The sequence below is a fragment of the Dendrobates tinctorius genome, unplaced genomic scaffold, assembly GCF_039654945.1.
Source record: "Dendrobates tinctorius isolate UK_male_01 unplaced genomic scaffold, ASM3965494v1 ptg000135l, whole genome shotgun sequence".
NCBI lineage: Eukaryota > Metazoa > Chordata > Amphibia > Anura > Dendrobatidae > Dendrobates > Dendrobates tinctorius.
In genome coordinates, this window is record NW_027361803.1 from 2,902,209 (window position 1) to 2,929,921 (window position 27,713).

At 46.3% G+C, this 27,713-nt stretch overlaps 1 protein-coding gene across 4 annotated transcripts; it reads right to left on the minus strand.

Moving 5' to 3' along the window:
* Positions 1–308: 308 nt before the first annotated feature.
* On the minus strand, positions 309–20,061 carry CUNH18orf54 (chromosome unknown C18orf54 homolog). Of its 4 annotated transcripts, none has more exons than XM_073543859.1 (8): positions 19,471–19,492; positions 18,578–18,840; positions 17,726–18,433; positions 17,477–17,621; positions 15,656–15,767; positions 9,856–9,987; positions 6,456–6,529; positions 309–1,241 (listed from the first exon to the last, which is right to left on the minus strand). In XM_073543859.1, the coding sequence occupies exons 2-8, from the start codon at positions 18,816–18,818 to the stop codon at positions 1,154–1,156; spliced, it is 1,500 nt and encodes a 499-aa protein (XP_073399960.1). In that variant the 5' UTR covers positions 18,819–18,840; positions 19,471–19,492; the 3' UTR covers positions 309–1,153. The 4 variants fall into 4 exon arrangements, with proteins under 4 accessions (XP_073399960.1, XP_073399959.1, XP_073399958.1 ...); XM_073543858.1 differs by lacking the exon at positions 19,471–19,492 and adding an exon at positions 19,040–19,178; XM_073543857.1 differs by lacking the exon at positions 19,471–19,492 and adding an exon at positions 19,837–20,061 and having other exon boundaries at positions 1,020–1,241.
* Between the last annotated feature and the right edge of the window lie 7,652 nt (positions 20,062–27,713).

Here is a 27,713-nt window from a genome sequence, read left to right on the forward strand (position 1 = left end):
TGTAAATGATATGAAATCTATGATTTTATCCCTCGCTTACATTCCAGGTTGTGGTGTACAGACACAGAGGCGCGCACCTCTTGCCACAAATTGTCCCAGCAGGCAGGATCACTTTGTATCCTTCAGGCACATGAAAAAAGCAGAACGTGCCTACAGCAGCCTAGATCTCAGCTTCCTGACGCAATATGAACCCGAGCCCTCTACTAAGCGCTATTTCAGCCTTGACAGTAGGCAGGAACATGATGACATCTCTACATAAGAGGCTGTAGTTAGACAGTCTACATGTTGCAACCTATCTGTCTCAATAAGTGCAGACAGCAGAGAAGAAATGACAGTGATAAATGTATGATCGTTGGGGGTCTGCCTTCAGAGACCCCCCCCCCGCTGGTCGTGGTCGGGAGAACAATGGTCCCCGTGTGACTGAGCTGCTTTATTCACAGCCTATACAGATACAATGGTCCGGCAGATGCCGATCAGCCCATACAAGCTCTATACATAAGAGCTTGTAAGCCCTGTTCTCCTTGCCTAGAAGACCAGCCACCTCTGAGAGACTATAGTGATGACCAGTAACTTAAAAGAGGTATTCCTATATCCACAATCCTATCCCAATATGTAGAAGGTGTAATATTCCTACCAAACGCCTCCAATTAGAAATGTAGTATAGTTCTTCTGATTCACTATGTCGCTTACCCCATGTGCAGGGCATTGCAGTAGCTTTGTATCCATGGTTGCCACCACTAGCAACTAGCTGTCACTATTTAAGTGGTCATAACCATGGATTCCTAAGCTACTGCACAAGGGGTAAGCGACATAGTGAATCAGAAGAACTACAGTATACTACATTTCCTATTGGAGATATTTTGCAAAGTCGATTGTAATTTTAGCCATTTAAGATGAAACATCCCCTTTCACATTAAAGCTGACGGGTGTCACTGTTTTCCATTTTGTCAGAAAACTACTTTTCTTAAAAAGTGATATTTTGTTCATCCAAAAAAAAAAAAAAAAAGGCGCGAGACCAATTACAACACACAAATAGAACCAGTATGTATTTCTGTAAGCACATTTGCAAAAAAAAAAAAATTGTAATAATAAATATATGAAGCGTGAAATAATAAAATAATGGTTAGAGGTATAAAGTAACACTGGTGCTCCGCTACGTCCGCCATCCCTGCTGATCGTCTTCCTTCTTCGGGTTACAGTCTCCTACGAGCTCCTTGAGCCGGGACAAATGGTGCAGAGCCCTGGAGGGGAGAGGGCAACACAGGAGACATTAGGGTCCTAGGCAAAAACCTGAAAGTAACCGGACCCACGGGGGTGCACAGGAGATCCTTATTTTTATTATATACTGCAATGCTTTTGCAAATCGTAAAAGTAAGCATGAAGTCCCCCAGGGGGACCAAAATATATACATACACTGTTTACTCTGGCAGTCTCATGGAGAATGAATGGAGCAGGTGGTGGAGTAAGCCTCCGCCTAAAGTTCAGTGGGGTCCCAGCTGTCACTCACACCTATCTATATGTTGTCATATATCATAAAAACTCCTTTAAACTAAAAAAAATCTTTAAAAGAAAAATTATATATATATATATATATATATATATATATATATATATATACACACACACTCACTGGCCACTTTATTAGGTACACCATGCTAGTAAGGGGTTGGACCCCCTTTTGCCTTCAGAACTGCCTCAATTCTTCGTGGCAGAGATTCAACAAGGTGCTGGAAGCATTCCTCAGAGATTTTGGACCATATTGACATGATGGCATCACACAGTTGGCGCAGATTTGTCGGCTGCACATCCCTGATGCGAATCTCCCGTTCCACCACATCCCAAAGATGCTCTATTGGATTGAGATCTGGTGACTGAGGAGGCCATTTGAGTACAGTAAACTCATTGTCATGTTCAAGAAACCAATCTGAGATGATTCGAGCTTTATGACATGGCGCATTATCCTGCTGAAAGTAGCCATCAGATGTTGGGTACATTGTGGTCATAAAGGGATGGACATGGTCAGCAACAATACTCAGGTAGGCTGTGGCGTTGCAACGATGCTCAATTGGTACCAAGGGGCCCAAAGAGTGCCCAGAAAAAATTCCCCACACCATGACACCACCACCACCAGCCTGAACCGTTGATACAAGGCAGGATGGATCCATGCTTTCATGTTGTTTACGCCAAATTCTGACCCTTCCATCCGAATGTCGCAGCAGAAATCGAGACTCATCAGACCAGGCAACGTTTTTCCAATCTTCTACTGTCCAATTTCGATGAGCTTGTGCAAATTGTAGCCTCAGTTTCCTGTTCTTAGCTGAGAGGAGTGGTACCCAGTGTGGTCTTCTGCTGCTGTAGCCCATCTGCCTCAAAGTTCGACGCACTGTGCGTTCAGAGATGCTCTTCTGCCTACCTTGGTTGTAACGGGTGGCAATTTGAGTCACTGTTGCCTTTCTATCAGCTCGAACCAGTCTGCCCATTCTCCTCTGACCTCTGGCATCAACATGGCATTTCCGGCCACAGAACTGCCGCTCACTGGATTTTTTTTCTTTTTCGGACCATTCTCTGTAAACCCTAGAGATGGTTGTGCGTGAAAATCCCAGTAGATCAGCAGTTTCTGAAATTCTCAGACCAGCCCTTCTGGCACCAACAATCATGCCACGTTCAAAGGCACTCAAATCACCTTTCTTCCCCATACTGATGCTCGGTTTGAACTGCAGGAGATTGTCTTGACCATGTCTACATGCCTAAATGCACTGAGTTGCCGCCATGTGATTGGCTGATTAGAAATTAAGTCTTAACACACAGTTGGACAGGTGTACCTAATAAAGTGGCCAGTGAGTGTATATATATATATATATATATATATATATATATATATATATATATATATTCATATTCTACAGTCATGGCCGATAATGCTGGCACCCTTGAAATTGTGCCAAAAAATGAATTATTTCTCCCAGATATTGTAAGAACATGTGTTTATTTCCTTTGTGTGTATTCGAACAGATAAATAATATTTAGAATAAATAATTGCAATCAGTCGCTCCCTATAACCATCCACAAGCTTCTTACACGTCTCAATTGGACTTTTAGGCCACTATTCTTTTGCAAACTGCTCCAGCTCTCTCATATGTGAAGGCGCCTACTCCCAACAGCAATTTTAAGTTCTCTCCACCGGTGATCAATGGGATTTAGATCCGGACTCATTGCTGCTACTTCAGAAAGCTCTAGTGCTTTGTTTCCATTCCTTCCTTGCACAAAGTCACGGCGCCTAGAGCCAGATGCAGCAAAACAACCCCCAAATATCTTTGAACCTCCACCATATCTGACTGTAGGTACTGTGTTCTTTTCTTTGTATGCCTCATTCCATTTGCGGTAAACTGTAAAATGATGTGCTTTATCAAAAAGCTCTATCTTGGTCTCATCTGTCCACGTTTTCCCAGAAGGATTTTGGCTTACTCACGTACATTTTGGCAAACTGCCGTCTAGCTTTTTATATATCTGTATCAGCAGTGAGGTCCTACTGAGTCTCCTGCCATAGCGTTTCATTTCATTCAAATATCAAGGGATAATTTGCGCTGACAAAGATACTCTCCGAGCCTGCAGGACAGCTTGAATTTATTTGGAACTTGATTGGGGCTGCTTATCCACCACACGGACTATCCTGTGTTGTAACTGTTCATCAATTTTTCTCTGCAGTCTACATCCAGATTAGCTACACTGCCATGGGCTTTAAACGTCTTAATTATGTTGTGCACAGTGGACAAAGGAACATCAAGATCTCTGGAAATGGACTTGAGATTGTTGATGTTGTTCAACAATTTTGGTTCTCAAGTCCTCAAACCATTCTCTTCTCTTTCTGTTCTCCATACTTAGTGTGGCGCACACAGACACACAATGCAAAGATTGAGTTTTTAGGTGTGATTTCTGTTGTGAATTCATTTTCTGGTTTAACTCTGGCTTCTAGTGAGGGTGGTGGAGCTGGCTGTGTTGACAGAGGAGGTGTGAGTTCTCCATCCAGGCTCCCTCTGGTGGTGACAGTAGGTAATGAAGCTGATCTAAATGGCAGAGACCTGCCACCTGAGGAGGAGGAGGACTGTGATTGGACATCAGGAGTCTCTGACTGGATTTAAGACAGCCGACTCCCTAATTTTGTGCTGGTGATTTCCTGCCCTGAGGTTCTGGTTTCCAGTTCTGTTCCTGCTTTCTCGAGCTAAGTTTGCTCTGCTATTTTTTCACATGAGATTTGTCTGGTTTACTCAGTTTTTGTGGTCAGCCAGCCCCTGCTGGGGCTGTGCTGAATTTCCATTCTTATGTCTCTGAGTGCTGATATAGGGAATTGAAGTCTAGCGACTTCAGGGTTTTTGTTATCAGAAAGTGTTGGACATTTTTTGGCAGGGTTTTTGTGCGTGATTGCAGACAGCATCTTTCCTATCCTTTCTAGTTAGTTTGGGCCCCATCGTTTGCTCAGCCAATTTTCTATCTGTGTTTGTGTTTTCAAACTTGTCTCACCGACAATACGTTTGGGGGCTGTCTATTGCTTTGGGGTCTGCTCTGGGGCAGTTTAGATTTCCCCTTTTCTTGCTTTAGGCTTATTTAGTTCTCCGGCTGTGACGAGGCGTCTAGGATCATCGCAGGTACGCTCCACGGCTACTGCTAGTTGTGTGGATAGGATCAGGGGTCTGCAATCCGCTTAGTTACCAACCTCTCTGGTTTTCTGTGGCTTAGCTTGTTTTTCCTCCTCGGTGACTCATTCAAAACAGATTTCCATATTGCCATAGTTACTTGCCACAGTTGAGTCTGAAAGAGCATCACATGAATGAAACAAAGTTGTTTACCCACAATTTTGGAAAAGTGCTAACAATTTGTCCGACCCATTTTTGGAGGTTTCTTTTTTTTATGAAATTATATCCAATTTGCCTTTTTTTCTTAGTTTTTTTTTGTGCTGTTCTAATATACATATGATTATTACCTTTGTGTGTAACAAAATATGTGTAACTGCAATAATTTTCTGGGAGAAATACCGTATTTTTGGGACTGTAAGACGCACCCAGTTTTTACAGGTGGAAAATAGGGAAAAAAATATTTGCAGCAAAAAATGTGGTAAACTATTTAATAACATAAATAGCATACTATTATATGTGGTGTTATATATAATAAAATGCTATTATGATGGTGCTGCGGGACCAGTGTGGTGTCTGTAAAGTACTATACGAAGACGCTGGAGGGTGATTATAAGAATGGGGGCACAGGGCTTATATTTAAAGCACCACTCCAGCACTGAAAAATAACACTGGAGTGCTGCTTTAAGATCCCATTGGAGAACTCTACCTCCCAGCATGTCCTGCAGATCCTATGGCATGTTGGGAGTTATAGTTCACCACAAGAGTGGCAGAGTGCTTTTTTATGTGTTGTAATTACTAACCTTTTAATTAATTCTTACTTGTACAGGCAGTGCAGGTCACGCAGGCAGCCAGCCATGCTGTGGTGAGGTGACGAAGAGCTGGAGCATGACATGATTGCACAGAGCCCTCCCTCTTATCGCCTCTCCACAGGTCCTGTAAGAGGAACCTTGCAGATTCTAGTACGGTGTCTGCAGGACCTGACGATATAATGAAGAGGGAGGGCTCTGTGCGGTCATGTGATGCTCCAGCCCACCTTCTTCATGACCCCACCACAGGTCCTATACGGGAGCACTCGGCATAGTCAGGTATGCGATCCCTCCTGTGGCACCCTGCTCCTACCCCCTCCTCCACCGGACACACGATCTCCCCAGCCGCTGCTGATGGGCGGGGAAGCGGCTAATGAATATTCCTTCACTTTAAGCATCGGGACCACGTGGTTCTCCCCAGCGTCGGATTCCTGCAGTGGCGACATTTTCCTGCCTCCTGCGAGTGCGATCCCACTCCGCCGCTGCCCCCTCCCCACATGTTAGATTTAGACCATAAGACGCACCCCAAATTTGGAGGAAAAAAAAAGTGCATCTTATGGTCCGAAAAATACGGTACTTTGTTTTCTGGAACAACTTCAAGGGTGCAAACACTTTTGGCCATGACTGTATATATCTGTACGAAAACATCGCCGTACTCATTCTGACCTAAAGAGCAATTTTTACCACACAATGAATACAGTAAAAACAAAACTTTAAAAAAAAAAAAAAAAGGTGTCAGAATTGTGTTTTTTTTCCACCACTCGGAATTTTCCTCTTTTCCAGTACATTATATGGGAAGATGAAAGGAGTCAATCAAGACTACAACTTGTCCTGCAAAAATAACGCCTACATGTGGGTGGAGCAACAGAAGGATAAAAAAAAAAACAAACAAACAAAAAAAAACAACAAACATATGGCTCCTGGAAGAAGAGGGAAAAAAAAAAAAAAAGGAAAAGTGCAAAAATGAAATCGGTCTCCAAAATTATGAGTCTAGTACTCCGAGAGACCAGGAACTTACTTCTGTAAGGACTTATTGACTGGAAATATCTCTTGGTCCACCTTGTGGATTTCAGATTCTACTTCTGTAGAAATCTAGTTAAATAGAAGAAAAAAAAAAAGTTAATAAAGACATTAATAACTTGCGGCCATAAACCTGCTTGGGTCAATTGTGCGAGATAACGTCAGGTCTATTTCCTCATTCCGATCGGTGACAAGAACGCCAACGATCCATTAATGAGCTCCTCATTATTAGATTAAGGCCTGCTTCAGACGTCAGTGACACTCGGTCCGCTCCAGGGTCTCCTGACGAGATCTCAACGTCCTCCTAGAAGTCTATGAAGCTGTTGAGCTCGGGTTGGGAGACCCCCCGGGGCAGTCCGGTTCATGCTTGGACAGAATTTCACGGACGTCTGCCTGAGCCCTTCGAATGACCATCGACAGGACTGGATGACCATTGTATATTTCAACTATTTAGAACCCTTTAAAGAACCCACGTCCATTAATCCCATCATGACCAAGTGCAAAAAATTTACGACTTGTGGCCTTAGGCTTTAACCCCCTCACCGTAGTAAATTTATGACGCATGGTTAAAGCGCCTGCTGCAGAAAACAGGAGAAGCAGGTCCGAAGTCTGACAGTCAAGGACCCTTGGGAGAATACAGAAGCGGTTTATTCCCGCTTCGGTTTTCTATTTTGTCGGCTACACAGCACTCAGTGAGCGCCATGACTGATGAAGCTTCAGGTGGACCTAGCGATCATATTACAGCCTTGTCTGTTCTCGTATAGCAGAATGGAGCAGATTTGCTATGCCAATGACTTATGTCACTGTAATGGGCTGGTTTTTCCCCTGCAACTAAAGATTCTATGGATGCCCCAGTTACAGTGGAAAATAAATCATCAATAAATTTAATTACGTCTGGTCATTAACCCCTTTACACCCAGAGGTATTTCCATTTTCGTTTTTTGCTCCTTTTCTTCCCAGAGACATTACTTCTTTATTTTTTGGTCAATATGGCCATTTGAGGGCTTGTTTTTTTGCGGGACGAGCTGTACTTTGAACGACACCATTGGTTTTAAATTATTGTATACTGTTAAACTGGAAAAAAAAATTCCAAGTGCGGTGAAATTGCCAAAAAGTGCAATTCTACAGTTTGTTTGTTTTTTTACCGAGTTCACTAAATGCTAAAACTGCCCTGCCATTATGATTCTCCAGGTCATTACCAGTTCACAGACGCCAAACATATATATAGGTTCTTTTTTATTTAAGTGGTGAAAAAAAATCCAAAATTTGTTAGAAAAAAACAATGATGTCGTTTCCAAGACCCGTAGCGTCTCCATTTTTTGTGATCTCGGGTTGGGTGACGGCTTATTTTTTGCGTGGCGAGCTGACACTTTTAATGATATCATTTTGGTGTAGATACAATCTTTTGATTGCCCGTTATGGCATTTTAATGCAATGTAGTGACGACAAAAAAAAAAAGTAATTCTGACATATTAAATTTTTTTCTCATTACGCCGTTTAGCGATCGGGTTAATTTTTTTTTAGATTGAAAGATCAAGCGATTCTGAATGTGGAGATACCGAATATGTGTATATTAGATTTTTTTTATTGTTTAGTTTTGAATGGGGCAAAAGGGGGGTGATTTGGACTTTTATTTTTTTTTACTTTTTGCATGCATCAATAGTCTCCATGGGAGACTACAAGCTGTCATAATCCGATCGGATCTACTACATAGAGGCAATAATCAGATCACCTGTATGTAGCAGAAATGCTCACTTGCTATGACCTCCGACCACTGGGCCGCATTCACAGCAATCCGGCTATGACAAACATAGAGCTCTGCTTCATCGGTCATGTGAACCCATCGGTGACCCGCAATCACTGGACGAAGTTAGCAACACACTTCCGGTAAGCGCGAATTAAATGCCGCTGTCAGAAATTGACAGCGGAATTTAACTAGTTAACAGCCGCGGGTGGATCGCGATTCCACCCGCGGTTGTTGCGGGCACGTATCAGCTGTCATGTGTCTGAAAAGGTGCGGGCTCCGGCGCTGAACAAGGGGAGTCCTACATCGGTGTACTATTACGTCCAATGTCGGAACGGGGTTAAAAGATTAAAAAAGAAAGTCGTCAGAAGCCGCTAATGTTAGTGGGAGTAGCTGAACATCTGATATATATGGGGGTCTCCTGACTCTTCCCACAACAGATGATGTTGTGGGGGAGAGGATAGAGATTTTAGGGAAGATAGAGGAGTCTTAGACTGGGTTCACACGTAACGGAACTCTTGCGGAAATTACCGCGAGAATTCCGGAATTCCATTCTGCGGGAAAATCGCATTTTAAATTCCCGTGATTTTCCCGCGGAAAAACTAGCATTTTGCAAGTGTAATTAGCTTGCAGAATTGCTAGCGTTTTCCAAGCGATCGGGAGCATCTCTTGGAGAACTGATTGACAGGTTGGTCACACTCGTCAAACACTATGTTTGACGAGTGTGACCAACTTTTTACTATTGAAGCCGCCTATGCGGCATCAATAGTAAAAGATAGAATGTAAAAAATAATAAGAATAAAAAAAAAAAAATATATTGTTATTCTCACCTTCCAACGTCCCGCGCAGCCTTCCCGCCTCTCTCCACGCTCCCGGTAATCCTTTGCGAGAATTACCGCGATGACGTCCGTTCTCGCGGGATCACAACGTCGCGCGAATGACCACGAGACTTCGCGATCCCGCGAGAACGGACGTCATCGCTCGCAAAGGCTTACTGGGACCGGGAGCATGGAGAGAGGCGGGAAGGCTGCGCGGGACGTCGGAAGGTGAGAATAACAATATTTTTTATTTTAATTCTATTTTTCACAGGGATATGGTACCCAAAGCCCGGAGGACAGTCTCCTCTCCTCCGGACCGTGGGTACCATCCGCAAATGTTCTGCTTACTTTTCGCATGGTGGGCACAGCCACATGTGGAAAGTAAGCAGAACAATGCATTCCTATGGGTGCGGGATCGCCGCGATTCCGCGAAATTAATGAGCATGCTGCGTTTTTTTTACCGCGAAGCGATTCCGCCGCGGTAAAAACCGCAGCATTAGCACAGCATTGCGGAATCCCACAGGAATGCATGGGATGCTTATTTTTCGCGTTTTCGGGGCAAAATCGTGTGGTTAAAACCTTCGGCGGAAACGCGAAAAAAACGCCACGTGTGAACTCAGCCATACTTCTCCCTCACTGTTGAGAACACGTGGACACTCGGCCGATCTAAGCACTCATGTGTATGGGTGGGGAAGGGGTGGAGTGAGAAGTAATATCTTTCTGCTGAACAATGGTTTCGCTGACTGTTCCCTCATGTTCATGGCCAGCTTTGCACCACAGGTCACAATGGGGCCGGTGACAGGGACTCTCCTGCAGACAATGAGACTGACGCTCACTTTCTGGATCTCCTGCAGATGCTCGGAGCCGCTTTCCTGGCTAATATTTTGCTGGAAGGCTTGCAGATTAAAGAGCATGTGCTTCAGAGCCTCCACCGGGCCGTGGTGATTCCCTCCGGAAAAAGGATTGGTCTGGAAGATAAAAGAAAAATAGTCTTCACTTAGGAGATATAGAAAGCTTTCACACAGGTTTTGTGTCGGCATTTGACAATAACTTTTTAATAGAAGGGTCCCCCAGAAATAATTCTATTTTAGAATTTTGGATAACTAGAGGAGGAAGACCTGTGAAGACTCAGACGTCAAGGTTAGATTTCAGAAAGGCAGATTTTAAGGGATTCAGAAAGAGAATTGGAGGGATCCAATGGCTGGATATCCTTAAAGACAAAAATGTCCAGGAAGGATGGGAAATCTTGAAAAATGAAATTCTCAAAGCACAATTTAACAATTCCAAAAAGAAGGAAGAATAGGAAGCATTTTAGGATACCAGGATGGATGAGCACAGAACTTAAGCACATGCTAAAAAGGAAGAAAGAAATGTTTATAAACTGGAAAGAGGGAGGCATATCTAAAGAAGAATATAATGCTGTCTGCAGAACCTGCAGGGCAAAAATCAGATTATCTAAAGCTGACATTGAATTGAGGCTTGCAAGAGATGTCAAAAGCAATAAAGGATTTTGGGGATATGTCAAAAGTAAAAGAAAAGTCAAAGATGCTATAGGATTTTTACAGGATGAAACTGATGAAATGGTAAGACAGGATGTTGAGAATGCTGAACTTTTAAATTCCTATTTTGCATCTGTTTTCTCTCAGAAAGGAAATGTAACATCAACTGTTCTTCACTGTCCTATTAAGGGAATAGAAGAATCCAGGATATCTATAAACAGGAAGATAGTGAGGAAACACTTAGCTAACCTAAATGAATTCAAGTCTCCAGGTCCAGATGAATTACACCCCAGAGTACTGAAGGAGACAGCAGAAGAAATTTTTGAACCCCTCTCCATAATCTTTGAAAATTCTTAGAGAACAGGAGAAGTCCCAAAAGACTGGAGAAGAGCAAATGTTGTTCCTATCTTCAAAAAGGGGAAGAAGGTGGACCCAGGCCACTATAGGCCGGTGAGTCTGACTTCTATACCAGGAAAGATCTTTGAACAAATTATTAAACAACATGTATGTCAGTACCTGGATAAGAATGAAGTGATTAAACAGAGTCAGCATGGGTTTGTAACTAATAAGTCATGTCAGACTAACTTAATTTCCTTCTATGACGGAATCACTGATTGGGTGGATCAAGGAAATGCTGTAGATATAGTATATCTTGACTTCAGCAAAGCATTTGACAAAGTATCTCATACAATCCTTATTGAAAAAATGACTAAGTATGGAATGGACAAGACAACTGTTAGGTGGATTCAAAACTGGCTTAGTGATCGGACCCAAAGAGTGGTCGTAAATGGCTGCACATCCAGTTGGAAGAATGTCTCAAGTGGAGTACCACAGGGCTCTGTCCTGAGCCCTGTATTGTTCAACATATTTATCAACGATTTAGATGAAGGAATTGAGGGTAAACTGATTAAATTTGCTGATGACGCTAGGAGGGATAGCTAATACTAGAGAAGAGAGAGAGAGGATTCAAAAAGATATAAACTGGAGCAGTGGGCAGCAACTAACAGAATGGTTTTTAACAGGGAAAAATGCAAAGTACTACATCTGGGCAATAAAAATGAAAAAAGCATATACAGAATGGGAGGAATAGGGCTAAGCAACAGCACATGTGAAAAAGACTTGGGTATACTAATAGATCACAGACTGAATATGAGTCAACAGTGTGATGCAGCAGCAAAAAAGGCAAATGCAATTCTAGGATGTATTAACAGAAGCATACAGTCTAGATCACGTGAAGTCATTATTGCCCTCTACTCCTCTTTGGTCAGAGCTCATCTGGAATATTGTTTCCAGATTTGGGCGCCACATTTAAAAAAAAAATACATCAACAAACTGGAGCAAGTTCAGCAAAGAGCGATCAGAATGGTGACCGGTCTGCAAACCCTGTCTTATGAGGAAAGGTTGCAGGATTTGGGAATGTTTAGTTTGCAAAAGAGAAGACTGAGAGGAGACTAATAGCTGTCTACAAATATCTAAAGGGCTGTCACATTGTAGAAGGATCAACTTTATTCTCATTTGCACAAGGAAAGACTAGAAGCAATGGGATGAAACTGAATGGGAGGAGACACAGATTAGATATTAGAAAAAACTTTTTGACAGTTAGAGTGATCAATGAGTGGAACAGGCTGCCACGAGAAGTGGTGAGTTCTCTTTCAATGGAAGTCTTCAAACAGAGGCTGGACAGACATCAGACTGGGATGATTTAGCGAATCCTGCTTTGAGCAGGGGGTTAGACCAGATGGCCTAGGAGGTCCCTTCCAACTCTACGATTCTATAGGTCCCCCTCAGATCAACTGTGCAATGTAAAGTAAGCAGACGACAAGTTTGTAATTCCACTGCAGCGCCACCACAGGGGAAATGCAGCATTACATGGATCCCACTCACGAAAGCAGGTTGTATATAAAACACTTGGCTGAGCAACGACCAACAGAGAGAGGGGCTGGATATTTGGTGGAGGTCCCAAACAAGGGGTCGGAGCAGGAATATCACATCTCATGGATATGGGTAGTGTCACTTCTGGCCCTTAGAAGATTTGACATTTTTGGTGAATAGAGCCAAACTTTGGGAAAAATAAAAAATGAGTAACTGGCTGCAGCAGGAACCTCCCCCCAAGGCCGTATCTGCCAATGGACAGAGTGGTCATGACATCTGGCATCGGCTGATATCTGAGCGTGTCATGATTGTGGTTTATGGAACCACTGTGCCACGGACCGCGGAGAGCCTGGAGGGGCATAACTAAGCGATCATCTGACTGTTCACTAGAGCCTCTGATGGTGAGGTTAGACTTGGCTCCCGATGAACACCAGGTGGCACTACAGGACAGACCAACGGTCGCGCAGCAGCTGGAACCAGAAGGACAGGCTGGATGGAGCAGCAGGCAGAGCTTGCATGAGAGTGCAGCTGACCAAGTTCGTATCCGAGTGCAGCAGACAGAGTTTGTGTCAGAGTGCAGCAAATAGGATTTGCACTAGAGAGCAGCAGTCAGAATTTGCATTAGAGTGCAGCAGGCAGGATTTGCATCAGAGTGCAGCAAACGGGACTTGTACTTGTATGCGACCTTACACAACTTACAGGAAGGTTGCTCAGGCACCTCCCCAGTGGGGAGGAAGCAATATATACCTAATGCCCCACAGCTATTGGATGGGGAGGAAATAGTAAATCCACGTGCTGATCCTTTAAGAGGGTGGGAGTGCACGCGCGCATGCCCCAAGAACATGGCTAGAGGACCGGCTGGAAGCACGCAGAGCATGGGGAAGGGAAGAAATGACCGCAGAACGGTTTAGTGGAGAGACACGCCAGACCAGAACTCTGGCATGGTGCTAACAGAGAGACTGTAGGCTCAAACCATTGATATCCGTGGATTCCGCAGACATTAGTCTAATATATATTGAGGCTTAAAGGTTTCGTCTGATACCTAAAATGCGCTTTATAAATATATATTATTACACCCAAGGCACTTATGTTATTTGCTTTATTATAAAATTCCTCACACTTCTCCTTATAATGTTGTTTCCTAGATGATTTTTTTTTTTACTTTACTTCCTGTGACAATTCACTAGAGAGGACTCTCAAACAGGATATCATAGGAGGCTGGGGCTGCACTCACTTCTCCGCCCTCATGGAACAGAACCACATTGAGGGGGCAGCGATAGAAGAAATGTGAGTGACAGCCTCACAACCCTCTGATGACTAGTTGTTTTGAGAGAGGTGATATAATCTGTGGGCGGGTGCTGGTGTCTCTCTCCCTGCATCTATCACTGCCCCCCGAAGAGAGTCTCCTTTCTCAATAAGAAGATGTGGCCCATGGGGGCTGAAGCAGAGTGTTGGCGCCTCGGTCACTTCTCCTACAGGCTCTATTAACACCCAGGACTCAGGACATTTTCAGGGGGCAGTGACAAAAGAAACTGTAGTAAGTGACTGTAGAACCGGCTCCTTATGACATCCTGTTCTCCGAGGGGTGATAAAGACTGCAGGGAAGCAAGTGCAGCCCCAGCCTCCTGTGACGTCATGGTCCAGGCATGGGAAGTTAGGTCCCATTTCGTACTCCTCTCAAACAAACAAAATATCATAGAACTTAAAAAAAAAAAAAATAATAAAAAAAATACATTTCGGGAATAACAGGATAGGGAAAAATGTGGGGAATAATAAAATAAAGCAAATTAGAAAAGTACTTAGGGCATAAATGCCTTCGGCAGACTCCTCTATCAGTGGTTTATCTCCCGGAGAACCAAAGGGTCAGCCACTGAAAGTCAACAGGCCGAATCTTTCTATTAACCTTAATGCCCCGTCTGATATAACAAGATCGTCACTGAAACGTCACAGATTCTGTGACGCAACAGCGACCTCAGCAGTGATCTCGCTACGTGTGACACATAGCGGCAACCGGCCCCCCGCTGGATGTCGCTAATCGTCCCCGAATGTCCTAGGCAATTTTTTGATGGTTGGCGTCCCGCTGGCCAGCGTGCATCAGTGTGTTTGATGCCGACGAGCGACCTCGTTGGCGACGCAGAACTCAGGGACGCAGGCGGGAGTTGTCAGAATAGCTGCTGTGTGACAAGGTACTAACGACCGCTGTGGTCGTTATATGGATCGCCAGATCGTCGCTGAAGAGATCTGCCTGTTTGACAGCTTACTAGCGACCATGTAGCGACGTACCAGCGATCCTTACCAGGTCGTATCGTTGTCGGGATCGCTGGAGCGTCGCTAAGTGTAACGGGACCCTAACACCATATGTCTGGGGAGAGTCAAGAGACCCCTCCATACACACTAGATGGTCGGCTGATCCAGCTAATATGGACGGGATCAGCTGAATTTTATCTAATGTGAATGGGTGCCTTAAAGCCCCCGTCACACACAGCGATCTCGCTAGCGAGATCGCTGCTGAGTCACAAGTTTTGTAACGCAACAGCAATCTCACCAGCGAGATCGCGGTGTGTGACATCTATCAGTGACCGGCCCCCCTGCCGGGGATCGCTGATCGTTCTTGAAAGCTCTAGACATTTTTTTTGGTCGCTGGTCTCCCTCTAGCCAGCACGCATCGCTGCGTGTGGCAGGCAGGAGACCAGCGATCAGCAGCTTGTAACTAAGGTAAACAGCGGGTTTCTAAGCAGCGTGCGGCGCTTAGAAACCCTCTGTGTATCTTAGTTACCAGCGCGCTGATGCAGGGGCTGGTAACCAAGGTAAACAGCGGGTTTCTAAGTGCCACGCGGCACTTAGAAACCCGCTGTTTACCTTGGTTACCAGCTCCCTGCATCAGCACGCTGGTAACTAAGGTACACAGCGACACGAGCGCTTGGCGTCGCTGGTGCTGATCGCTGGTGAAGCTGCCTGTCTGACAGCTCACCAGCGATCATGTAGCGACTCACCAGCGATCCTGACAAGTTGATATCGTTGTCGGGATCGCTGGTGAGTCGCTATGTGTGACGGGGCCTTAAGAGTTGACTGGAAGTAGTTTGTCAAACCTCGGTGACAATGCTTGTAAGCCGAGATAAGATAACATCCAATTGCCTCCTCCGGACAGTCAGAAGAGCTAAACACCAGAACAAACTGCAAGACTTATTACTGAGAAATTTAGGAGGAATAAGTACAGGGAAAAAGAAAAAAAAAAAAAAAGGGAGCACCACAAGATGAAACTTACCGTGTTCTCCTGCTGGACACAGTTTTTAAGGAAATCCTCCACAAGATTTGATTTTAAAGCTTTGGGCCATTTATTTTCCTCGTCTTCACACAGGACATGGACAGGAGACTTGCTGACAATGATAATAAAATGGTCACTGCTTTACGAAAATTCCCATAAATCAATAGTACAAGCGAATATTAAAAAAAAAAAAAAACCTATTAAGTGTTTTATCTCTTTCAGTGCTTGGATTCACAGCTACACTGCTCAGTATTTTGGCATATTATATCCCCCATACTGTTTGCTGTCCAATCAAAATATAGAATTATTTACCCTATAAATTTAACGCTGTTAATATACTTTTGTATGGCAAAATAACCAAACAATCTCGTTGGACTAGCAATATGGAATAGGGCAACCATTGAGTATTTTATCTTTCTCAGTACTGAATTCACTGCTACACTGTGCTCAGTACTTTTGTATAGTGTCCCCTATGTTGCTGCTACGGCTACCGGACATGTACAGAAAAGCAGGAATCCCCACTGTCTGTGTATGGGCGAAACGTTTCCGCAGCATGTGAGCAGGATTGCAGAAACCCCGTTCACTTGCTATGGCAAATTTCCTGGCAGACCTTCGTCCGTACGGTGTTAGAAAATCAGCCGCAAAAAAAAAAAAAAGCATTGTGCTGCTAATTCTGCTGGGAAAAGCAGAGATCAGTGGAGCCAACAAGTGTAAACTTCAGACTTTTGCTGGGAAAACGCACATTGGCGCGTACACTGATGGATGAACAAGCCGGATTTCAACCAGAGTAAGGGTATGTTCACATGACGTTTCTCTGGCGGGCAAACACAAGGCCTTCAAACAGAAAGGCACTTCACAAAACGCGGATTTATTTTTCCCCAAAATGTTTTTGTTAACATTTTAAGGAGTTTTTTTCAAACTTTTCTTTTTTCCTTTATACCATTTTCGCAAGTTTTTTGGTTATTTTTTGGGGGGAAGTGGATGGGGGAAATTCTCCCCCCTCCTAAAAAAGTTTTCTTTTAAAAGTGTATTAAGCAATTAATGAATGAAATCAAAGCATTTTTAAGGTGAAGAGCCTTAAAAAAAAAAAAAAAAAAAAAAAAAAGGTTAAAAAAGAAACTCAAGGCAACTTCGGTGCATTTTATTTTAGCCTTCTATTAAAGAGTTTCATTTAACCCATTGGGGCTTTTGGAAACTTGAAGGGGTTAAAAAAAATGCTCAAAAATCTGAATATATAAACTATGAGTTGTTTTACAATACAACCGAATAGGAGGACTTTAACAAAAAGTTTTTCCCAGCAATTTTTCTGACTTTTTTTTAGTGCAAATTTGCTCAAAAAATGCATAAAAAAAAAATACATTGTGTGAACATACCCCAAGTTTCTGGCTGCAGCTTGTTTCACTCTCCCCAATTAACATGCACCAAAGGTTCGAGGTTACTCCATGGAAGGTGGACTCTGCAGACCCTTGGGGGGGACAACTGAGAAGTAAATTAAAGGGTTATCCCTCATTATTATAAAATCTGTTGAGGTTCCATTGTTGGGAGTGTTCCCCGATCCCTCTAAAACGCCCCCATCGGACTGAAGAGGTGGTCGGGTATGAGTGCTCCCACTCCACGCATTGTCTATAGGACTGTCGATGTCAAGTACAGCACTCGGCTTTTATTTCCGGCCTCTGCTCCACTCCCGCGGCCTGTTATATTGGCTTGGCAAAAATCCGACCTCGGTGACAACCATAAAAATGACCCTTTAAATAAGACCATGTTGCCGGATGCGGGCGCAGTACCAACACAACATTAGACGTGATGGTGGGAATATCTTACTAGGAATAGGGGACTCTCTCCCAGGACCGCTCGGCCTCCAGGACCTCTTCGGTTCGGGGACTTTGGTTATGATGTGGAGGCTTCTGGGACAAGTCCGTGTGCACGGCGGCGCCCCCTGTCTGTTCCGATATTGCCTCGGGATGACCTATAGTGAAGGAATAAAACAAATTATGAAAAAGTTTGACCAGAAAAGCGCGGCAGGAAGGAGGAAACGTCTGCTGCCATGAAGAGCGGCGGGGTGATGCTTACTTTTCGCCGGCGTATGGAAATGCTGCATTATATCCATATCACACGGGGCAGAAGACTTTACCCTTTCCGTGAAAATGCTGGAATTAACCATTATGTCACCGCGCTGGTCATAACGTGGCATTTGTGAACGTTGCGATGGCGCGTCAGAGGGGTAGTTGAGAAGATTAGTAATGGGCCCATCTCTGTGCTTAATCCAGTGACCATCCACATCGCCTAGGAGTCCGTGGTCCTGTATCCAGAGTGGATACTTAACGTCCGGTATACTGGTGATCCCCGACACCCCCAGCTCAGACCTGTGGCTGGTTAACCAACGTGGGTAGCTCTTATAGAGCTGAGGGTTCGCAATATTGTAAAGTCCGGAGCCGTTTTCTCGCTCCGTTTCTCGCTCCGGATGGCTTTTTTCTTTCCGCCTTCGTAGGTCCTGAGAGCGGAGGAGTCTGAGGTCTCGAAGATCCAGAGCCGAGACGTCCATTGCTCTGAGAGACAAAGGGGTTAACGGAGAAGCCAGAGCCGTCAGGTGAGGAGAGAATCCGAGTTGTTTTTTCAGGTTTTTTCTACGTTTACGATCTTGGGATGCTTGAGAAAAGGGCAGCGACCCGTCGGGTGGGAACTCAAGGAGGTCGTCCGTGGTCAGGCTGAGCAGGTCGGGATCGCGAGCCACGTATCCGCTCCGCGTCAGGGACCGTGTGTGCCGAACTGAGGGATGTGCTGCAGAAAAAAATATATATTTAGTATTCCTGAATGACGCATCACGTGTTCCCAGTATGACTGGTGAGCAGACTGGGAATACTGGGCAATGCCGCCATCCGGTACGTTCTCCGATGCATCCCGCGCCGTCGCAGCCTTACGTACCTCTCCTGGTCGGAGTTGGGAGTGTTGAGGTCGGGCGGATGGTGATCCTTCCGGTGCTGGCCGCCTCGTAGTCCATGATGTAGTCCTCCAGGGCTCTGGACGCAGAGTCGTACAGCCGGTCCTTGTACTGTATGGAGACTGCGGGTCGGGCGGTGTCACTACGGTTGTTACTCCCCAAGCTACAGCTGGCCAGGAGCGAGGAAATGGAGATGGACGAGTCAGGAGAGCTGGATCCGGCCATTTCTCCAAGGACATGTCAGTGCCTGTCATACGGAAAAATAAGGATAGATGTCAGAAAACTGGGGAAGTGCCCAACGCCCACATCTCTGGGGGACGGCCATGCCCCTCCATCCAGGAGCCCCCTCATTCACTACCCCAGTGCTGTCGATGGGGTCAGTAGGGTTTCCAGAGGTCAGACTCCTACTGTATGTTCTCCCCATGTTTGCCTGAGCTTCCACGCACCCTGCAAAGACAAACTGATCGGGGGCTCGCATTTGTCTAGGGCTCAGGAACTGCACAGAGCAGGCGACAGCTGCGTTACACATCCAGCATATAAGAGGTGCAATCCTGGTAGGGCATCAGCTGTGGGGGCGTGTTCTTTTTCTCCCAGTGTGTTGCTGCCTGCTCATGATTGGTCAGCGCCATAGAGGAGAAGAACTGCATGCCCCCCCCAGTGAAATCTCTCTGGTAACGCCCACTTGGGACTTTTTAAAATTAACTATTTAGGTGCCAAATACTCTGGTTGCTAATATCTCCACAATGGAGAGGTGAAATTGAAAAAAACTAAATGTTTTATTTCACTCTTTAAATGCATTTTTGTGCGTGTATTGACTGAACTCCGCAATGAGAATGTATAAAACAGACAGAGCTAGAGAATCTCACAAATGATTTACTTTCTGGATTTCCTGCAGGATGTGTGTCTGGACTCTGGAGAGAATGAAGGATGATCGAACTGCTGGAAATACAAAGTCTTTATGGAAAAGCCCTTTAACAATGAGAGAATCTCAGCTGTGAACTGAAGACCAATCACAGGGCACGAAACTATGGCAGTCAGCCAATGACAACGCACAAACAAGTACTAAGCCAATCAAGGAGCACACACACAAGCACCAATGAGAATCAAAGATCCACGGCAGAAAGGCTGTAAACCAATCAGATACGCCTGCAGGGACAAACCAGCCTATCAGAGAAGAGTAGAGCTGATAACGCTTCTGAAAGTTCCTCCAGTTTGCCGTCAGTTACAGCCGGGGCCTCGGTACCTGGGATAATGTGGCCCTTAGTCAGCGCGGAGCTGTCAGCCGCCGCTCGTCTGTCCCGCTCTCCCGCACAGCAGCTCCATCCTCCGCCGCCCGCACTAAACCAGAATCACACACAGCGGCGCCTCCAGCTTCAACTGACACCTCACAACTTCAGGCTGCAGCCGGCGCAGCACACCCCGGCAACGCGATACTCCTCCGCATGTTAGTCCCGGCTACGACTGCGTGGCGGAGGGATACAAGAGAATTGAGTGCCAGTTTTGTGCACTGACTGCACACTGCCCGGCCCCGCACAGCGCACACTCAGGCTGAGTTCACACGTGGCGTTTTTTTCGCGTTTCCGCGGCGGTTTTAACCGCGCGATTTTGCCGCGAAAAATAAGCATCCCATGCATTCCTGTGGGATTCCGCAATGCTGTACTAATGCTGCGGTTTTTACCGCAGCGGAATCGCTTCGCGGTAAAAACCGCAGCATGCTCATTAATTTGCGGAATCGCGGCAATCCCGCACCCATAGGAATGCATTGTTCTGCTTACTTCCCGCACGTGGCTGTGCACACCATGCGAAAAGTAAGCAGAACAATTGCGGATGGTTCCCACAGTCCGGAGGAGAGGAGACTGTCCTCCGGGCTTTGGGTACCATATCCCTGTAAAAAATAGAATTTAAAATAAAAAATATTGTTATTCTCACCCTCCGGCGTCCCGCGCAGCCTTCCCGCCTCTCTCCACGCTCCCGTTCCCAGTAATCCTTTGCGAAAATGCCCGCGATGGCGTCCGTTCTCGCGGGATCGTGAAGTCTCGCGGTCATTCGCGCGACGTCATCGCGAATTACCGCGAGAACTGACGTCATCGCGGGCATTTTCGCAAAGGATTACTGGGAACGGATGCGCGGGACGTCGGAGGGTAAGAATAACACCATTTTTTTTTTTTTTTACATTCTAGATTTTACTACTGATGCTGCATAGGCGGCCTCAGTAGTAAAAAGTTGGTCACACTCGTCAAACACTATGTTTGACGAGTGTGACCAATCTGTCAATCAGTTCTCCCAGCGATGCTACAGATTGCTTGGAAAACGCTAGCATTTTGCAAGCTAAATACGCTTGCAAAATGCTAGTTTTTCCGCGGGAAAATCGCGGGAATTTAAAATGCGATTTTCCCGCGGACTGGAATTCCGGAATTCTCGCGGTAATTTCCGCGAGAGTTCCGGTACGTGTGCACTTAGCCTCACAGTGACAGACAGAGTGAGCTCGGTGGTGGAGGTCAGCCTGTTGGAGCGGTGTGTGCGCCAGCCAAAGCTCAGCCTTCGTGTATCTAAGCTTCACATGGGTGATACTGTCTGCTGAGCCGTGTATCTAAGCTTCTCATGGGTGATACTGTCTGCTGAGCCGTGTATCTAAGCTCATGAGTGATACTGTCTGCTGAGCCGTGTATCTAAGCGTCTCATGGGTGATACTGTATGCTGAGCCTTGTATCTAAGAGTCTCATGAGTGATACTGTCTGCTGAGCCGCGTATCTAAGCGTCTCATGAGTGATACTGTCTGCTGAGCCGTGTATCTAATCTCATGGGTGATTCTGTCTGCTGAGCCGTGTATCTAAGCGTCTCATGAGTGATACTGTCTGCTGAGCCGTGTATCTAAGCTTCTCATGGGTGATGCTGACTGCTGAGCCGTGTATCTAAGCTTCTCATGGGTGATAGTCTGCTGTCCTGCGTATCTAAGCTCCTCATGGGTGACACAGACTGCTGAGCCGTGTATCTAATCTTCTCATGGGTGATTCTGTCTGCTGAGCCGTGTATCTAAGCTTCTCATGGGTGATGCTGACTGCTGAGCCGTGTATCTAAGCTTCTCATGGGTGATGCTGACTGCTGAGCCGTGTATCTAAACTTCTCATGGGTGATACTGTCTGCTGAGCCGTGTATCTAAACTTCTCATGGGTGATACTGTCTGCTGAGCCGTGTATCTAAGCTTCTCATGGGTGATGCTGACTGCTGAGCCGTGTATCTAAACTTCTCATGGGTGATACTGTCTGCTGAGCCGTGTATCTAAACTTCTCATGGGTGATACTGTCTGCTGAGCCGTGTATCTAAACTTCTCATGGGTGATACTGTCTGCTGAGCCGTGTATCTAAACTTCTCATGGGTGATACTGTCTGCTGAGCCGTGTATCTAAACTTCTCATGGGTGATACTGTCTGCTGAGCCGTGTATCTAAACTTCTCATGGGTGATGCTGACTGCTGAGCCGTGTATCTAAACTTCTCATGGGTGATACTGTCTGCTGAGCCGTGTATCTAAACTTCTCATGGGTGATGCTGTCTGCTGAACCGTGTATCTAAGCGTCTCACGGATGATAGTCTGCTGAGCCGTGTATCTAAGCGTCTCACGGATGATAGTCTGCTGAGCCGTGTATCTAAGCTTCTCATGGGTGATGCTGTCTGCTGAGCCATGTATCTAAGCTTCTCATGGGTGATACTCTGCTGAGCCGTGTATCTAAACTCATGGGTGATGCTGTCTGCTGAGCCGTGTATCTAAGCTTCTCATGGGTGATACTGTCTGCTAAACCATGTATCTAAGGCTAGTTTCACATTAGAATTTTTTTAATGCTGCTCTTCATGCGCAATGGTAATGCATGCAAAAAACACATCATGCGATTGCATTTTTTAGGCGCACGCGTTTTAACCAGTTTCTTGCCATGTTAACTCTTAAAACCCATGCGTTTTTAAATGCAGGCATGCGCACGCCTGCATTCCCATAGACTGTAATGTGTTATTTTGGCGCATTCCGTGTGCAAGCTTTTTTTTACGCTGTTGGACGGACCCAAAAATGCAACAGGTTGCGTCTGGCGCACCTAGGCGCACAGTACAAAAAAACCGCATGCGCACGAAAAAGCATAGAACGCGTGCAAATGCTAGACCACGATGCGCTACGCTAAAAAACGCTAATGTGAAACCAGCCTAAGCTCCTCATGGGTGATATTGTCTGCTGAGCCATGTATCTAAGCATCTCATGGGTGATGCTGACTGCTGAGCCATGTATCTAAGCTCATGGCTGATACTGACTGCTGAGCTGTGTATCTAAGCTTCTCATGGGTGATGCTGTCTGCTGAGCGTGTATCTAAGCTTCTCATGGGTGATACTGTCTGCTGAGCCGTGTATCTAAACTTCTCATGGGTGATACTGTCTGCTGAGCCGTGTATCTAAGCTTCTCATGGGTGATGCTGACTGCTGAGCCGTGTATCTAAGCTCCTCATGGGTGATATTGTCTGCTGAGCCATGTATCTAAGCATCTCATGGGTGATGCTGACTGCTGAGCCATGTATCTAAGCTCATGGCTGATACTGACTGCTGAGCTGTGTATCTAAGCTTCTCATGGGTGATGCTGTCTGCTGAGCGTGTATCTAAGCTTCTCATGGGTGATACTGTCTGCTGAGCCGTGTATCTAAACTTCTCATGGGTGATACTGTCTGCTGAGCCGTGTATCTAAGCTTCTCATGGGTGATGCTGACTGCTGAGCCGTGTATCTAAACTTCTCATAGGTGATGCTGACTGCTGAGCCGTGTATCTAAGCTTCTCATGGGTGACACAGACTGCTGAGCCGTGTATCTAAACTTCTCATGGGTGATACTGTCTGCTGAGCCGTGTATCTAAACTTCTCATGGGTGATACTGTCTGCTGAATCGTGTATCTAAGCTTCTCAAGGGTGATGCTGTCTGCTGAGCCGTGTATCTAAGCTTCTCGTGGGTGATACTGTCTGCTGAGCCGTGTATCTAAGCTTCTCATGGGTGATACTGTCTGTTAAACCATGTATCTAAGCTTCTCATGGGTGATGCTGTCTGCTGAACCGTGTATCTAAGCGTCTCACGGATGATACAGTCTGCTGAGCCGTGTATCTAAGCTTCTCATGGGTGATGCTGTCTGCTGAGCCGTGTATCTAAGCTTCTCATGGGTGACGCTGTCTGCTGAGCCGTGTATCTAAGCTTCTCATGGGTGATGCTGTCTGCTGAACAGTGTATCTAAGCGTCTCACGGGTGATGCTGTCTGCTGAGCCGTGTATCTAAGTGTCTCACGGGTGATACGGTCTGCTGAGCCGTGTATCTAAGCTTCTCATGGGTGATGTCTGCTGAGCCATGTATCTAAGCTTCTCATGGGTGATACTGTATGCTGAACCGTGTATATAAGCGTCTCATGGGTGATACTGACTGCTGAGCCGTGTATCTAAGCTCATGGGTGATACTGTCTGCTAAACCATGTATCTAAGGCTAGTTTCACATTAGAATTTTTTTAATGCTGCTCTTCATGCGCAATGGTAATGCATGCAAAAAACACATCATGCGATTGCATTTTTTAGGCGCATGCGTTTTAACCAGTTTCTTGCCATGCTAACTCTTAAAACGCATGCGTTTTTAAATGCAGGCATGCGCACGCCTGCATTCCCATAGACTGTAATGTGTTATTTTGGCGCATTCCGTGTGCAAGCTTTTTTTTACGCTGTTGGACGGACCCAAAAATGCAACAGGTTGCGTCTGGCGCACCTAGGCGCACACTACAAAAAAAACGCATGCGCACGAAAAAGCATAGAACGCGTGCAAATGCTAGACCACGATGCGCTACGCTAAAAAACGCTAATGTGAAACCAGCCTAAGCTCCACATGGGTGATATTGTCTGCTGAGCCGTGTATCTAAGCTCCTCATGGGTGATATTGTCTGCTGAGCCGTGTATCTAAGCTCCTCATGGGTGATATTGTCTGCTGAGCCATGTATCTAAGCATCTCATGGGTGATGCTGACTGCTGAGCCGTGTATCTAAGGCTGGTTTCACATTAGCGTTTTTTAGCGCCGCGCATCGTGCGCGGCCATGCGCATACACCCCTATGTTTAACATGGCGGGCGCATGGTCTAGCGTTTGCACACGTTTTTGTGCACATACGTTTTTTAGTAGTGCGCCTAGGCGTGCCCGACGCACCCTGTTGCATTTTTGGGTCCGTCCAACAGCGTAAAAAAAACGCATGCGCACGGAATGCGACAGAATAACACATTACAGTCTATTGGAACGCAGGCGCGCGCATGTCCATGCGCACGTGTGCGTTTTAAGAGTTAACATGGCTAGAAACTGGTTAAAATGCATACGCCTAAAAACCGCAAACGCATGCAAAACGCATGATGCTTTTTTTTGCATGCGTTTCTATTGCGCACGAAGCGCAAAAAAATGCTAATGTGAAATTAGCCTAAGCTCCTCATGGGTGATACTGTCTGCTGAGCCATGTATCTAAGCTCATGGCTGATACTGACTGCTGAGCTGTGTATCTAAGCTTTTCATGGCTGATACTGTCTGCTGAGCAGTGTTTCTTAGCTCCTCATGGGCAGTGCTGCCATCAGGGATTTACTGCCCTGACTGGCGTATGAGGCCCGGTGGGCAGAGGGGGTCTGCATCGGGCCCTGTCTCATCTGCTCACCGGGCACCTAACGGCAGGCTAAAATGGGCCCTTAGCGGTGCTGCGGCAGTTCAACGTTATCGATGTGTGGGCCCGGGCCAGCACATCAAAAGTTAACAGCCGCCAGCCAATCGGAGGCTGGCAGCTGACGTCAGCCGCAGCACGCATGTTGTCGGCGTCTAACGCCATTGTCATTCGCCGGCGAGTGCACGCTTCAGCTGCGTGGAGGGAGCTTCACCACAGGAGCGCGGTCAGGTAAGAGGAACTTTTTTTTTTATTGAAAGCGGCGATCCGGGGGGCCCGGGGCAAAATGCAAGACACGGGGGCAGAATGTGACAGTGAGACACAGGAGGGGGCAGAATGGACACGGGGGCAGAATGGACACGGGGGGCAGAATGGACACGGGGGCAGAATGGACACGGGGCAGAATGTGAGACACAGGAGGGGGCAGAATGGACACGGGGCAGAATGTGAGACACAGGAGGGGGCAGAATGGACACAGGGGCAGAATGTGAGACACAGGAGGGGGCAGAATGGACACGGGGGCAGAATGTGAGACACAGGAGGGGGCAGAATGGACACGGGGGCAGAATGTGAGACACAGGAGGGGGCAGAATGTGAGACACAGGAGGGGGCAGAATGGACACGGGGGCAGAATGTGAGACACAGGAGGGGGCAGAATGGACACGGGGGCAGAATGTGAGACACAGGAGGGGGCAGAATTTGAGACCCGGGAGGGCAGGATGGATACAATGTAGACAGATGGGGCAGGATGGATACGATGGAGATCATATGGGAGCAGAATGAATACTCATGAGGGCGGGATGGGAGAACATATGGCTGGAGCCAGGAATGAGACACACGGGGGTCAGGATAGGGGATATTATTACCATAGGGGCTAATTAAGGGATATTATTACTGCAGTGATGTATTTATTTTTTGAGAATACTGTTTTAAATGGGGGGGAAGGTCCTGTTATTGTGCTGAGCGACACTGTCGCCTTTTTTTCTTCATCTGGTGTATTGTAGAAGTTGAGGAAAAAATTAAGCAATGTGTTCTGCAAGTGGAGCTCTAGATAACTGTGTTATTTCCTGCAGTCAAGCCCTGGCTGGAAGAAGTGATGGCGGTCTGTGCTAGATGAAAGATGAAAAGCAAAGATGAAGGACTTCACCTAGAGACATCACTGGTGAGTCAGTGTGTGACCTGTACACGGACACTATACACTGTATACTATATACAGAGGTCCTGTGTATAATGTCATTGATCACTGTATTACCTGTACACAGACCTTGCATACTAAGTACAGATCTTCTGTGTATAATGGCACTTATGGTGATAGTATTATGTTTTTTTTTATTAATGATCAGTATTGTAGTATTCTGTCACTGTGGTGGTAATATGTGGTCTGGTCATGGTGCGGTGGTATTTGTTCCTTGTATGTGATATTATAGGTCACTATGTGGTGGTAATATGGTGTCTGGTCATGTTGCGGTGGTATTTGTCCCTTGTATGTGATATTATTGGTCATTTTAAAAATTGAAAAATAAATAAAAATATACCTAAAGTGTATCACATATTTTAACAAATATTTAATAGGTTACAGTAGAGTAGGGCTCGGCCAAAAGGGTCTACCGTGTTATGGTGGCGGCTTAAAAAGTCTTTTGGCCAAAGCAAAAGCTGCAGGCTATATGTGTGATCTGGTGATGGGAACTGTTAGGCTGGTTTCACATTCGCGCTTTTTAAGCGCACGCACGGCCGGGGGTAGCTCCACCCCCGAGCCGGCTCTCTGCCCGGCGTGCCCGCCCCTTCCTTGTAGCGCCGCCTCCTAGCGCACAGCGGCGCCTGCGATCGGCGCACCCTATCTTTAGCATAGGGTGCGCAGATCGTGCGCAGGCCGTGCGCTAGTTGCGCTTTGACCTGCGCTGCGCACTTTTGACGGTGCGCCGTGCGCGCCAAAATCCGAAGTTTGATTTTGGCGCGCACGGCGCACCGTCAACAGTGCGCAGCGCAGGTCAAAGCGCAACTAGCGCACGGCCTGCGCACGATCTGCGCACCCTATGCTAAAGATAGGGTGCGCCGATCGCAGGCGCCGCTGTGCGCTAGGAGGCGGCGCTATAAGGAAGGGGCGGGCACGCCGGGCAGAGAGCCGGCTCGGGGGCGGAGCTACCCCCGGCCGTGCGTGCGCTTAAAAAGCGCGAATGTGAAACCAGCCTTAATGTGTGATTGGTGAGAAGTGGAGTTTTTCCAAGAGAGAGCGGTGGGACTGTGGACAGTTTGAGGGGTGGAGGCGGGGCTGGTGTGGAGCCTGGGCGGAGTCTCAAGGGGCCCGAAAATTTTACCATTATGGGACCCCGAAATTCCTAGTGGTAGCCCTGCTCATGGGTGACACTCTCTGCTGAGCCGTGTATCTAAGCATCTCATGGGTGACACTGTCTGCTGAGCCGTGTATCTAAGCT

Coding starts and splice junctions, on each gene's coding strand:
- CUNH18orf54 (XM_073543859.1), bottom strand. CDS start 18,818: ATGGCCGGATCCAGCTCTCCTGACTCGTCCATCTCCATTTCCTCGCTC. Junction 18,434..18,577: donor CCCAACTCCGACCAGGAGAG/GTACGTAAGGCT, acceptor TTTTTTCTGCAG/CACATCCCTCAGTTCGGCAC. Junction 15,768..17,476: donor GAGAGAGTCCCCTATTCCTA/GTAAGATATTCC, acceptor TATCATTGTCAG/CAAGTCTCCTGTCCATGTCC.